This window comes from Zymoseptoria tritici, chromosome 5, assembly GCF_000219625.1.
Source record: "Zymoseptoria tritici IPO323 chromosome 5, whole genome shotgun sequence".
NCBI lineage: Eukaryota > Fungi > Ascomycota > Dothideomycetes > Mycosphaerellales > Mycosphaerellaceae > Zymoseptoria > Zymoseptoria tritici.
In genome coordinates this window covers 1,592,520-1,606,329 of record NC_018214.1, presented here as the reverse complement: position 1 = coordinate 1,606,329, position 13,810 = coordinate 1,592,520, and the positions used below count along the sequence as shown (strand labels likewise).

General features: G+C 55.2%; 5 protein-coding genes across 5 annotated transcripts; 3 read left to right on the top strand and 2 right to left on the bottom strand.

The window, feature by feature from the left end:
- Window positions 1-8: 8 nt before the first annotated feature.
- Window positions 9-1,400, top strand: MYCGRDRAFT_23946 (uncharacterized protein; the record flags this gene model as incomplete). Its single annotated transcript, XM_003852519.1, has 1 exon — window positions 9-1,400. A coding segment is annotated over one exon (1,392 nt), but the record flags the coding sequence as incomplete, so codon positions are not given.
- A 968-nt stretch (window positions 1,401-2,368) lies between these two features.
- On the top strand, window positions 2,369-7,693 carry MYCGRDRAFT_72303 (uncharacterized protein; the record flags this gene model as incomplete). The annotated part of the gene is made up of 3 exons (XM_003852520.1): window positions 2,369-4,282; window positions 4,342-5,317; window positions 7,395-7,693. The coding sequence occupies 3 exons, from the start codon at window positions 2,369-2,371 to the stop codon at window positions 7,691-7,693; spliced, it is 3,189 nt and encodes a 1,062-aa protein (XP_003852568.1).
- Window positions 7,694-8,144: 451 nt separating this feature from the next.
- Window positions 8,145-10,802, bottom strand: MYCGRDRAFT_72302 (uncharacterized protein; the record flags this gene model as incomplete). Its single annotated transcript, XM_003852194.1, has 2 exons — window positions 8,145-8,771; window positions 8,847-10,802. The coding sequence occupies 2 exons, from the start codon at window positions 10,800-10,802 to the stop codon at window positions 8,145-8,147; spliced, it is 2,583 nt and encodes an 860-aa protein (XP_003852242.1).
- A 579-nt stretch (window positions 10,803-11,381) lies between these two features.
- MgFas1 (FAS1 domain-containing protein) lies at window positions 11,382-11,912 on the top strand (the record flags this gene model as incomplete). Its single annotated transcript, XM_003852521.1, has 1 exon — window positions 11,382-11,912. The coding sequence occupies one exon, from the start codon at window positions 11,382-11,384 to the stop codon at window positions 11,910-11,912; it is 531 nt and encodes a 176-aa protein (XP_003852569.1).
- A 250-nt stretch (window positions 11,913-12,162) lies between these two features.
- Window positions 12,163-13,479, bottom strand: MYCGRDRAFT_41619 (uncharacterized protein; the record flags this gene model as incomplete). Its single annotated transcript, XM_003852193.1, has 1 exon — window positions 12,163-13,479. The coding sequence occupies one exon, from the start codon at window positions 13,477-13,479 to the stop codon at window positions 12,163-12,165; it is 1,317 nt and encodes a 438-aa protein (XP_003852241.1).
- Between the last annotated feature and the right edge of the window lie 331 nt (window positions 13,480-13,810).

Sequence of the window (13,810 nt, the reverse complement as noted above, 5' to 3'; positions counted from 1 at the left end):
GACGAACCTTCCACGCCACCGCACGATCTCTTGCGACCAAGGATCCGTATGCAGCACTTGGAATCAGCAAATCTGCCTCTGCAGGCGAGATCAAGAAGGCTTACTATGGTCTGGCGAAGAAGTACCATCCAGATACGAACAAGGATCCCACAGCAAAGGAGAAATTCGCAGACGCGCAAAGCGCATACGAGATTCTGAGCGACTCAAAGAAGAAGGAAATGTACGATCAATACGGAGCAGCTGCGTTCGATCAAGGTGCTGGAGGTCCAGGAGGAGCCGGACCAGGTGGACCATTCGGAGGTGGAAATCCATTCGGCGGAGGAGGATTTGGAGGCTTCGGAGGAGGAGCGAGTGGAGGAGGTGGATTTGGAGCGGACTTCAATTTCGAGGACTTGTTCTCTGCGTTCGGTGGCTCAGGGGCAAGGAGAGGGAGAAGAGGCGGGCCGTTTCAAGAGGAGGTCATGGTTGGTGAGAACATCGAAGTGCAGACGAACATCAGCTTCATGGACGCTGCGAAGGGTGTGGAGAAGGAGATCACAATCACGCCTCTGGTGCAATGCAAGACATGTACAGGCAACGGCTTAAAAAAGGGCATGAGCCGCAGTGCGTGCAAGACTTGTGACGGAACTGGACAGAGGGTGCATTTCATGCAGGGTGGATTCCAAATGGCGAGCACTTGCGGCTCATGTGGAGGCACGGGAGTTACGATTCCTCGTGGAGGAGAGTGCGGAACATGTCGAGGCGAAGGCGCTGTGCGGGAGAAGAAGACCGTAACCGTGGACATCCCCGGAGGGGTAGAGGACGGTATGCGATTACGAGTGATGGGCGAAGGAGACTACCCTCCGACCGGACAGGCCGCGAACGCCAGTGCAAGGAGTCAGAAGGGAGACCTATACGTCTTCATTCGTGTGGCACCCGACTCGAAGTTCTCCCGCTCTGGATCCGATGTGCTGTATACTGCCAGCATACCCCTGACCACCGCCGTATTGGGAGGAGAGATCAAAATCCCCACCCTTGACGGCGATGTCAAAGTCAAGGTCGCCACAGGAACCGGGACAGGAGACAAGATCACAATGCCAGGTATGGGCATGAAGAGACTCGGCGCGCGGCGAGGCCAACAAGGAGACTTGAAGGTGGAGTTCAAGGTACAAATGCCAAAGTATCTATCCGTCAATCAACGGACGATCGTGGAGATGTTAGCGGACGAGATGGACGACAAGAGCGCGAAGAGAATCATGAACTTGAATAATCTGAAACATGCACCGAAGGCATCGACCACGGACAAAGGAACTCCGGACGATCATAAGAATGAAGGTCTGTTGAAGAACCTGTGGCATTCAGTCACAGGGCAGCATGATCACTTGGACAAGGCCGAGGAGGGTAAGAAAGCTGAGGATGGCAAGGAAAAGGATGAGCCAAAGAAGGCTTCTGGTTCCGGGTCGGGCTAAGGATGTACGTGTTTGCGACTGTACCGTGGAAGAGAGCGACGGGCCCGATTGTATATATACTTGGAGTCGCATGGAAGCAGTGAAGATATGGCCGATGTCCAGAAGCGCAAGATCGCCTGGCGGAGGTTTGCATAACGAAGAGATGTTGTACAGTAGCGTGCATCTACATAGTCTTGATTTCGATACAAGTCTCGACTCTATCTTGGGCATCCTTTACTCTTCAAGACCACCGACATACCTCACTGTCCTCGGCCTGTGATCCGCGCGGCGCTTCGGGCGTTTATTAAGCGCCCGACTATACCCCGGGTGGTCATGTGTGATGTCTGCTGCTGGCGCTTAAGAGTTGCACCAGATTGTGTGTACAACAACGATTGACTGGATCATCGAGAAAGGCTCCGTCGCTGAGTCGTGGCAGAGTCGTCTTCCCCTTCAATCTTCTTCTTCATGATCGTCAAAACTATACGCTCGCAGACGAGACGGCCAACCTTCTTCGATTCATCCACGAGTTTTATATTCGTCTGCCTGCCCGAACGGAAACACTGTCGACGACAAAGCTTAGTGGGGTTCACGCAACGTCACTCTGTGGGACTTGGTTACTGCTACCAAATATTTCATTCCTGTACCTGACGACTGCCGACCGAGTACGACGAACAGAACCGAGGAGCAACGCTGAATATACATACGGACATAGCGTTGGTACATCGAAGCGAGCAAGAGAAAGAGATTGGGCTCCACGATCCACACGCGAGGCTGCATCTCCCGTCACACGAACCACTTTCCACTGCACATCGTCTTAGGCAACGTTCGGACGGTTCTTGGACGAGTGATGGCTTGATGAAAGTGAACAAAAGAGCTCGGAAACATCCGCGACAGTATCTGAAACGCACCGACTTCACAACGATCCCACGCTTCCGGACATCATGCTGCCCATCCGTCCTGGGCTGTCTAGGCAGCTCTCGGCCGCGGTCATGCAGGTTCCAATGATCAGCAGTCCGCTCAAGCAAACGAACGAGATCGACTGGATAGAGCCTCTCAAACAACATATTCGCTCCGCCTACGGCGACAACCCGGAGAACTACAATGAAGAGTGCGGAGCGTTGAATCGTCTGCGGCAGGACATGCGAGGTGCAGGGAAGGATTCGGCCGCTGGAAGAGATCTGCTGTATCGATACTATGGACAATTGGAGTTGTTGGATCTCAGGTTCCCGGTGGACGAGAACCACATCAAGATCAGCTTCACATGGTTCGATGCCTTTACGCATAAGCCCACAAGCCAGTACTCGCTGGCCTACGAGAAGGCCAGCATCATATTCAACATCTCGGCCGTGCTATCTTGTCATGCTGCCAACCAGAATCGCCATGAGGATACCGGATTGAAGACGGCCTACCATTCGTTCCAGGCTTCCGCTGGCATGTTCACATACATCAACGAGAACTTCCTACATGCACCCTCGACGGATCTCAGCCGCGAAACAGTCAAAACGTTGATCAGTATCATGCTGGCGCAAGGGCAGGAAGTGTTCATTGAGAAGCAGGTCGTGGACCAGAAGAAACCGGGTCTGATCGCAAAGCTGGCTGCTCAAGCCGCATACCTCTACGCTCAAGCAGTGGAGGGCGTGCAAGATAACGTCTCGCGGGCAATATTCGAGCGTGTGTGGTTATTGGTCACGCAGATCAAACAGCATCACACTGCGAGCGTGGCACAATACTATCAGGCCGTGGCGGACTATGAGGCGAACAAGTATGGAGAGGCAATTGGACGTTTGAATGCAGCACAGGCAGCGAGTAAAGAAGCTAGCCGGCTAGCGAACGCGTTCCCTGGAAGTGTGCCTTCGAACAGCAACTTGTCATCCGAGACGGGATCAGTACTGGTTGACATGACGAAGAAGCAAAGTGCGTCGATCGCGGAGCTGTTGGCAGAGTACAATCGGGACAACGACATGATCTACCATCAACTCGTGCCGTCGGAGGCGAACTTGACGAGCATACCAAAGCTTCCGGCCGCAAAGGCGATCCCCGTGAGTGAGCTTTACCAAGGACAGGATATCCAGCGCATAATAGGCCCGGATATCTTCCAACGCATTGTTCCCATGTCCGTCACCGAAAGCGCAAGTTTGTACGACGAGGAGAAAGCAAAGATGATTCGTGCGGAAGCTGAGAGGGTAGAGACCGCGGACGATGAGCTTGCGACTTCTCTTGACTATCTCAAGTTACCTGGCAGTCTCAACATCCTCAAGGGCGCCGTCGACCAGGACTCGATGAGCGTTGATGAGGAGTTTCGCAATTGGTGTTCCGAGCTCGCGGGCCATTCGCCTTTCGGTCCTGTTTTCAATCGATTACGAGATGACAAGCAGAACATCATGGCGACCCTCGACAACAGTATGAAGCAGCTGGACATGGAAGAGTCAGTATGCGAGAAGATGCGGAGCAAGTACGGCGCAGAGTGGACACAGCAACCTTCAAGCCGACTGACATCAACACTTCGCACCGATGCAAGGTCTTATCGTTCGGCCGTGGAGGAGGCGTCAACAAGCGACGCACAGCTGTACAGCACGTTCCGCCAGCATGAATCAGATCTGGATGAGATGCGGTCAGCGGGCGAGACGGACGAGGCGGATGTGTTGTATCAGCGAGCAATGATCAAGGTTGGAGCTGGCAAGCAGGGTGTTCGTAGCCCTGGACTTGGTGACGAGGGGAATTTGCTTGACGATGACTTCGCGGACGACTCAGGCCAGACGGTGGCGGAGCAGATTGAGAGAGTGGAGTCGTTGATGCAAAAGTTGCAGCTGGTCAAGCGGGAGCGAACGCAAGTGTTCAAGGACTTGAAGGAGAAGGTGTGTCTGAAAGAGGAACGGATGATGATTTTGATATGTACTGACTTTGACGCCCACAGATCCACGACGATGATATCAGCAACGTCCTTATCCTCAACAAGAAAGCCATTACAAACCACGAGAACCAGCTGTTCAAGACAGAGCTGGAGAAGTTCCGCCCTCATCAGAATCGCATCCTGCAAGCCAACCATAAGCAATCCTCCTTGATGAAGGAGCTCACCCGCACATACTCCGACCTACTGCAGGACAAGCGTGTGCGAGGCGAACAGAACAAGTATGAAGCCTTCTCTCGCCAGCGCAACTCAGTTCTCTCGAAATACCGCAAAGTCTACCAGGCATACAAGGACCTCTCAGCCGGACTCAGTCGCGCCAAGCAGTTCTATGAGGAGATCAAGGACACCGTTGAAAGTTTGAAGAAGAACGTCGAAGCTTTCGTCGAAAACCGCAGATCAGAAGGCGGTCAACTCCTCAGCGCCATCGAAGCAGCAAAGGGCTCTGGTGCAGATCGCGAGCAAGCACGGCTGAAAGAGCTGATGGAAAGGATGAGCGTTAGTCCTGCTTCATCGCACTCACCAGGCGGTACTGCAGGTTTCGGCAGCCTCGCTCAAGATCACCGCTCCTCGTCCACTGCACCGCCTCCACCACGCCCACCGCCACTGCAACAACAGCAATACTCGCACTATAACCAACATCAACAATCCTACAATCCCGCAGCCAGTCCTCCAATCACACCACGCTATCAACCCAATGGGTCATCCAACGGTATGGGCGGTGGAGGCAGTATGCAGTCCCCAGCGCCATATCCTTCCTATCAACAACCGCAACATCAGCAGTCGCAGTCCCAACAACAACAGTACAACCCGAATTCATACCAAACCATGTCTCCGCCCGCTCATCAGCAGTACTTCAATCCGCCTCCCGGGTCGACTTCAGCCGGTGGGTATGGTCAGCCACAGCAGCAGCAAGGTCAGCAGCAACAGCAATATGGCGGACAAATGCCAGGCCAAGGGTGGCAACCTCCGCCGCCACCACCTGGTGGGCCGCCAAATGGTTCGACGAACCAAGATCCGTGGGCAGGTCTGGGTGGCTGGAAGTGAAGAGTTCGGTGCAGTGAAGCGACGTTCTTGTGAAGGGATATTACGACGGGTTTGGGGGAGGCTAGAACGGGACAACGAAGATAGGAGCATGAGATATGAGCGTCTGTCGGGTCATCACATTTAGCGACAGCGAGAGAAATCGAGCACAAGGAGCACGCATCTTACCACACAAACATGATCAAATGAGTGTTGTCGTGAGCTTCTGATCTAGTATTGCATTCGTCGTGGGAAGTGCCAAAGCTGAAGATTGTCGGTCTTCATTTTCTCATTTCTATTCTCCGTATCTCTGCGATGGCGGCCGACGCTATGTCTAGCTTGCGGTATATGCCCGGTTTGGTACCTTTGTCGCTTTGTACGTCGTCGTGTCGTGTCGTGTTCGTGATAAAGCAAGCAGCCGTATGTTCCAATCCTCGTTCGTCTCAAGTGTCTTGTGTATCGACTCAGCAAGCTGTTCCGTGTCTCGTAATCCAATCCGCAAGACCGTCGCTTTCTCGCTCGTCGTGACGCCGTTCCCCATGCTCAAGCAAGTCGTATCCATCTCAGACCAAACCACAGTATCACGGAGCATGATCTTCGCTCGCTCCATCCTTCTTCCCTCCATCGTCTTTCGCTCCATCCTCATTGCCTCTGTTCTTCAACAGATGACCGGCTGCAGCCAACGGCTTAATCAATGCAAGACCTCGCATCTCCCTGCCTCTGCCCCTCGGCACCACCATGTTCCACAGCGTGATCTCTGCATCGTCAAAGGCCGCCGACAGTGTCTGCGCTACGCCCACGATCGCCATGCGGCACAGCTTCAGCATCTCTTCCCTCCAATCGTCTGTGGGATTTGGCTCGACTAGATAGCCGATGATGTCGTTGGGTCGAGAGTTGTGCAGAGGCCCAGCGGGCACAGCGTGCCCCATCGAGTGAACGAGCACCGAGAAGAGAATTTCGAGGCGGGCGGAGTGGAGAGCTGGTAGCGACCACATGTCGTTGAGACATTCCTGAAGAGCCCATTCACGGCGGGCGGCAAAAGCGAGGGGGTGGGAGGGCATTTTTGGCCTGTCGGACTTCGGGATGATGTTGTATGTTGGTATGTAGGTCGGAACAGCAGCGTCAGAGGGATTGAAGAACGCCACGACATGTCTGTCAAGGCGCTGCAGGGCGAAGACGGCGAGTTTCAGAATTTCGGAACTGTATTCCCGTGGAGTCAGGACAAGCTCACGCTGGGCGTTGGCGGTGGTTCTGAGGATTGCGCTGACGATTAAACCGCATTGGCCAAGGTTGGGAATTGGTGTGGGCAGGCGTAGGAGTATCGTGACAAGCCCGTTGATATCGTCCAATCTGTTCCTATGCGAGCTATCGAGGCCTTTCAGGCGGCCGGGTGCTTCTCCATCGATGAACTTGAAGCTGATCTCCGGTCGAGAGCTCTGCTGCGGTTGCTTGTATGCGACGTCGGTCCCGGGGACGGTCTTGCCGAAGAGAGGGATCGTGGGCGAGCGGCCATTGCGGCGGAGCCAGGCGGAGAGGGATCGACCGAGAGCAGTGAGGGTCAAGTGGACGACAAAGAAAGCCAACTCGTTCCAATCGCTGTCGATGTCGGTGATGGCTGGGAGTGTGACTTTATACTCTCCATAATCCTCGACGATCTTGAGGTCCGCGCAGCAGAGGTATAAGGCCTCAGGGGCGACAAGCAGGAGCCCATCTCCGCTGAGGAGGGCGCTGTCCGGGGCGGCGCGGTGCTTCGGACCCAGCGTCAGGTCCGCGGTCTGTGTGGCCGACATCAGTCGGTCGGTTGCTTGCTCCATATAGGAGATGCGGAGGTTGCGGCCGCTCGACCGGTCGAAGCACCGGACAAGGGACCCGTCCCAGCGCTGCCGCGCGAGGTCCGGGTTCCCCTGCCCGAAGTGCTTCTTCGCGGCCTCTCCGAAGTAGTTGAGAGCTTTCGCTCCCACGAGACGCAGGTCGACGCCGGCAGGAGGCGGCGCACCGCGCGGGCAGTGGTCGCGGATCGCCGCGAAGATGCCCACCAGCCCCTCGACACAGGCGGGCAAGTCGTCACCCGACGAGCAGCGCAGGTCCAGCTCCTGCAGGCCCGCCTCCCAGTTTGGGAGACGCGCCGGAGCTGGCTGCCCTGCCGTCGAGGCGCTTGGTGCCGCCATGCTGTCGGAGAGGGCGGCGGCGAGGGCGGAGAGGTGGTGGTGTCGGTGGTGGTGGTGGCGATCTCACCTCGTCGGAAGAGAGCGGCGGTGACGCGGCGGGAGGAGAGGAGACGCGGCGACAGGAGAGGAGCGCGACGCGAGGTTACTTATCTCGAGCTATCGCGTGTTAGCAAGCGGCGGAAAGGTCGAGGAAGGGTGAGTGTACTGACTGGCTGTGATGTTGGTGGTGTAGAATCGAGGAAGGAGAAGCAAATTTGCGATATGTTTGTGGCAGCAAATTCCGGCTGTTTTGAGCCAACTTTGCGTGCCGCCTCACGCAGTGGTGGAAAGGGACGACAGCAGCAATCAGGACACAACTCGTTCGTTCATGAGGTGATCGTCAACATCATGCTGATACTCTCTGTCCATACGTAAAGGTCTGAGCATCCAGAGTCTGTTCAAGCTGTTTGAATGGTCTCCTTGGATGCGAGTCGCGGGCTCTCCTCTTCGACAGCGAGGCATGACAGCGAAGCGTCGTTGACGGTATCGCAGAACATCGCCAGACACCGTCAGTACTGCGCCAGACGACTCCAACCTCCGCAAGTCAACACTGACCAGGACGTCCATCCAATAGGCCAGCGCCTATCCTCGCACCTGGACCTCCTTCGCAACAGCATGGCAGAGCTCCACCTTCACACCAGCACCGGACAGCACATCGATCCACATGCGCTGCGTGTCGCTCAGTCGATCATTGACGCTCTTGACCTCCGCGAACATGACATCTCCGCCCTCGCCTTCGATCCTCCCTCCACGCCACAGGAAGAGATCAGGCACGCCACCACCTCTCTGGCCATACTCCTGCACCAGCGTCTTCATGACCGTGCTCAGCGCCGCAGGCGGGAAACACTCGGCAATCTCAAGAAGATCTTCAAGAGCATACGTCCAGTCCAGACCTACAACACAAGTCTTCCGCTCCTCGTGCGTATTCCACGTCTCGGAGATGAGACGGCGAGCGGCGCCGTTGCTGATCTCGTTCAGACGGGCATGTACCTCGCTGATGCGGGAAGGATAGAAGGCGTCGGTGTGAAGATCGAGAGGACAAGTCTGGTAGGCCGTCTGGAAGACATTGGGGATATAGAGGAAGAGCACATCGTAGAAGAGGTAGGCGAACAATGTTCGGAGGATGCGACCTTCGCTGTGGTAGCCTTTCCAACCCAGAGCACGGTAAGAGGAGAGACACATTTCTTCTACGCTGCACTCGGCTTCCAGCTTGAGTGCTGCCTTAGGAGGATCGTGCGAGATGGCTTCGTCCTGCTCGAGCTCTTCCTCTTTCTTGACATCGACAGCTGGGTCCAGCCAGATCGTCTTCGTCCCACGATAGCCTGTGGGCTTGGAGTTCTGTTCGCTATTGCGCCGGCCTTCTTTTGGAGCACGTTCGATACGTATGCCTTCAAAGGAGCGCTCCTCAGCCTTGGTCAGACGCACATGATCGAAGTCGTGCTGCAGGCGTTTCGCAATCTTGAGAGACTTCTCCAGCTTGGTCGTTCTCTTCTGCAGATCTCGATGGAAGATGAGATGCGTGAGTTGATCTTGCAGGCCTTCTTCGCAGGTACTCAAAGCTACCTGCTTATAATGCCGCTTCTTCGACTCGACGTCCTTGCATGCCGGCGGAGAAGGCAGATGGAGATGCATATAGTGCTCTTCCAGCAGGGCCTTGCGTTGATACCAGTCACCTCTCCTGGACGTGTGAAACAGACGCTGAGCAAGCAACTCGCAAAGGACTTCATGCTCTCGCTTGTGCTCTTTGAACTTGCCCAGCACGTACGCAGCCTTGTGAACGATGCGTGTATATACCCAGGCAGGCGAGAGCCGTCGGAGATATGCACCTTCGCCTGTGCTGTAGATGCTGTCCTCCTTCTTTTGCTCTTCAGCCAGGAGGGCTCGCCAACGTGGATGGACCTCCTCGAAGATATCCAGAACCGTCTGGAGAGTGTCCTTTGTGGGTGTGCCATTGAATTCCAGGACATTGTCGACTCGGAACTGCGTCCTGACAGCAGCCTCAAACTCGAGCAGCAGAGAGCGGGACGGAAAGATATTCGCCGAACGAGAAACGATATATTCCGGAAAGTTACGCCTAGCGATTCGGGCGAGGATGATCGTAGTCAAGGACTTCTCAGTCCATTCTGTGGAACGATAGAAGACGAGATGCACACGCTCGAACAGCTTCAACGTTGGCAGCGAAAGCCGGATACAAGGACCAGTCTCGGCCAGGATCTTGTCCACGAAGTGTGCATCGCGATTCTCTCGCCTGGTCGGTGTACCATCTCGGCCATCGCTATCTGCTGGACCCGAATCGTAGGATGCTGTTGTCTCCTCGGTATCGGATCGCTTCAGACTGGTGAAGCCTGACAGGGCAGTCTGCTGTCCACTCGTCTTCCTGAAGGCACGGAGAAGATCCTTCTTGTTCTTGCCTTGCACTTTGGCATCTTTCGCGAGGACTTTCAATTCATCAAGCAAGAGCAGCGACGAGGCCTCTTCCAGATCCTTGATGCAGTCCTGGGATCGATCCGCAAACGCGAAGCTGTCTCCCAGCGTGGTGCCTTCGGGAGGCTGAAGCTCACCTGGATTATCCTGGGGTTGCGAAGACGATTGTGGCAGCTCTTTCACGACCTGGAGGTCGTCCACTGCGTTCTGCAAATCCGCAATGTCGCTGTGGTATCCAAGACGATTGATCCTATGCCAACTGGATGTCTTGCGCAAGAAGAGCCTCACGTACAAATATTGAGCCTCGTAGCTGAGCTCTCGCCACTCTTTGAAGACGAAATGCTCCGCCTCATCGAAGAGGTGACCCTCATCCTCGAGCACTGTTTCCAGCGCAAGGTTAAAGGCGTCGACATATATCGAGCTCTTCCCTTTGACCCATTTCCGCTCTCCAAGACGATCTTGCAAGCCTGACTCGGCCTGTTCAGCAGCGCGAGACGCCTCATAAGCCTCGATGGCTTCTTTGTCCGTCTCGATGGGCGGTAGGGCAGTCTCGAGGTCTGTTTGATGCGGTCGGGAGTCCAGCTCAAAGGTTTCATTATCGCTATCCTCCTCGGTGTCTGGAATCTCCTCTCTGCGGATCTTCGAACCTCTAGGACTCTTCTTGACGAAGTCTGTCAGATCGCGTTTCTGCCTCTTCGCCGGCGGTGATTGAAAGTCATCTTCGTGGTCGTCGTCCTCGAATTTGGTGGACTTGGGATGGGCGACCTTTTTGCCCAGCATTGCATTATGCTTGGATGCTTTGCTGTCCTGCAGCATGTTCATTAATCATTACTGAGAAACCATTGTACTGTTGTGGTGTTAAGCAATGAGGAGGCAGGCTGGAAGATGAGGATCGCGGAGGATGAAGATCGCTTTCCGCGCGTTCGGCACACGATTTCACGTGGCTGCCATCAGACAACCAGACCACTTTCCCGTTCAAGGGTCGGGCAACAACATCCCTCCATCACATCCATGGGCAGAAGAGGGAGTGATCTCGATGCCGGACATCTGAGCACATCCTGTGATCAAGAGCAATAGATACACTCTGTCTATTCTCTGCCGAGTCCAGGAATACGACCTTGAGAGTACCCACGTGAGCGATAAGATAGGTAAGGCAAGACGTCATACCACTCTCGAGTCTTGACCTTCCTTTGAACAACACATCCATCTCGCCTGCAAACCCGTGTCGCAACACCAACAACCATGCCCCGCCTAACACCAACCCGCATACTCCTACTCTCCGCCCTCGTCCTCGCAGCAAGCACACAAGCCAGACTCCTCCCACCCTTCTCCTCCCACTCCCACTCCAACACGCCCTCCCGCCAACAAGTCCAGCAACCCGACCAAAGACCCATCATGGAAACCACCCCAGGCGTCCAACTCCCACCCTCCGCCCCCGACGCACTTCCCGCCCCATCTCCCAACTCCTCCGTAATCCTCTCCGACATCCTCGGCACCCAACGCACAATCAACATCTTCGCCGGTTTCACACGCGACATCTCCTCCATCTCCACCCGTCTCGACGCCTCCTCTTCCAACACCACGGTCCTCGCGCCTCTCAACTCCGCCATCTCCGCTCTCCCTCATAAACCGTGGGAAGATCCTCGGGACTACGCGGCGATGGGTACGGAGGCGTACGAGGGTAAGAGTGGGGAGGATCGCGCGCATCGGAATTTGAGACGGTTTGCGGAGGCTCATGTCGTGCCGGTTAGTCCGTGGAAGGAAGGGGAGAAGGTGGAGACGCTGGGGGGCGGGAAGGTGTGGTGGGAGGTTGGGAAGGATGGGGTTGCTCTTGTGCAGCCGGGTGGGATTGTGGTGGAGAGAGTGGTGAGTAGGGTGGCGAATGGGGAGGTTTGGGTGTTGAAGGGGGTGTTGAGATATGCGTAGGCTTTTGGGAAGAGAGCTATTATGGTCATTGTGATGATTTTAGGAAATACTATTGGCGATGGCGTTGAAGGTGTTGGTTGGATTTGGAGAAGAGCATATTTGGGAGACGGGACAACAGCAGAATCAATGTCATGAGAGCGTCTTCGAATGTAGATACACCAGAGTCGAGTCTTGCTTCATGAGGTCCAGCACTTGGAGAGCTCGATGAAAATGCAACGAAAAATACCAGCCTTGCGAACCACCGTCGCGATTAAACAGCCAACTGCGAGACATGCTCCGACACACTTCCCGGCGCCCGCTGCAGAGCGACATCCGGAGGCATGTCCAGTTCGGCTTCCTCGGCTTTCCTCTTGATGCCCGCCGCGGTAGTAGAAAGTGGTCGTGTCGGCTCCGCTTTCTCCTCGGGCTTCTCATCTCCGTTCTGCTTCGCCAAGGCCTTGTTCGCCGCCTTCTTTTCCGCCTTGGTCAGTTTCGGCTTCTCGAAAGCGCCAATCTCGAGTCTCGCGTCGACTTCTTTGGCCAAGGTCTCGAGGTCCTCATACCCCAAGACTTTGACCAGACTGCTATAGCTCTTCGTCGCCATCATGCCTTTGTAAGCCTTGTTCTTACCCGGAATCATCTGTCCGAGCAAGTACTTCGTGTTACCCCATCGATTGTCCACTTCCAGCGAGGTCTTGACATACTCCTTGACGACTTCTTCCCACTCAGCTTTCCCGCCTTCAGCCTGTGGACGGAACACGGACGGATTGGTCTCAGCGGCTGTGGCAATCATAGCTCCGTCCGCGCCGAACTCTTTCATCAACTCGAGGGCTTCGTCGCGGCTGTAGACGTCGCCATTCATAACACAGGCGATCCCGGCGTCGTGGCAAATTTCGACCACCATTTTGAGGCGCTCGTCGCGGATCGCTCGCTCGCGTGGTCGCATCGGTGTTGTGCGGCAGTGAACGGTCAGGCCAGTGATGCCTGTTGCGACAAGTTGCTTGACCAATGTGGCAGTCTCTTCTGCAGTGTCCAGGATGCGGATCTTGACGCTAATGCCAATCTCGAATGGCTCACCTACATCCTTCACCAGTGCCCGTAGGATTGAGCATAGCTTCTCGGGAGTCTTTAGCAATGCTGCACCCATACCGCCACTGGTGCTGAAAGGTTTTGGACATCCCGCATTGACATCGATGCCGGCTACATGTGGCGCGATCAACTTTGCTGCCTCGACCGCGGTATCTGGGTTCGCAGTTCCAATCTGATATATCAACTTTCGTCCCTCGCGCTCCGGATGCATTCGGTAGATGATGCTTTCCCTCTGCTCGGGAGTGAGGGAAGGGTTCTTCGCTCCATTTGATGATATCCTCGTAAAGTCGATTGTCTTTGTGATGGGATTTTCGTGCCGTGTGGTGCCGATGAGAGCCTTGTCGATGGTCTCCGGTCCCCAGACCAGGTCAGCGCCGTATTTCAGCGCCAGCAGCCGTGAAGGACACTCGCCACTGCGGACCATAGGTGCGAGGACGATTTTGCCTCTGTAGTCGACGCCATTTTTGGGAATGGGCACCCTTTTGGCAGCGGATGTCATGATATTCCGCAGCAGCATTTAGCGTTGTCGGCTTCCATGGAGATATCCCGACCAACAATCTGGCACTGCCGTGGTGCAGGGATGGAGAGAAGCACGTCGAGCAAAATCAGGGAAGTTAGCCAGGCGCAGAGACGGATTTGAGGTTGGGCTGGTAAGACAATGGCTTCTGATGCTTGTGGTATTGTTTTTGGTTGGTAAACGGAATGGCGGAAAGATGTCGTGTTCGATGAAGTCTAGAATTTTAAATTTGTCGTCGTCGTGCCGAGTGGATCATTCGTTTTGGCTCCTCCAGGCGGCTATCCGGGATAGATTTGACTAAGCCCGATCTGCA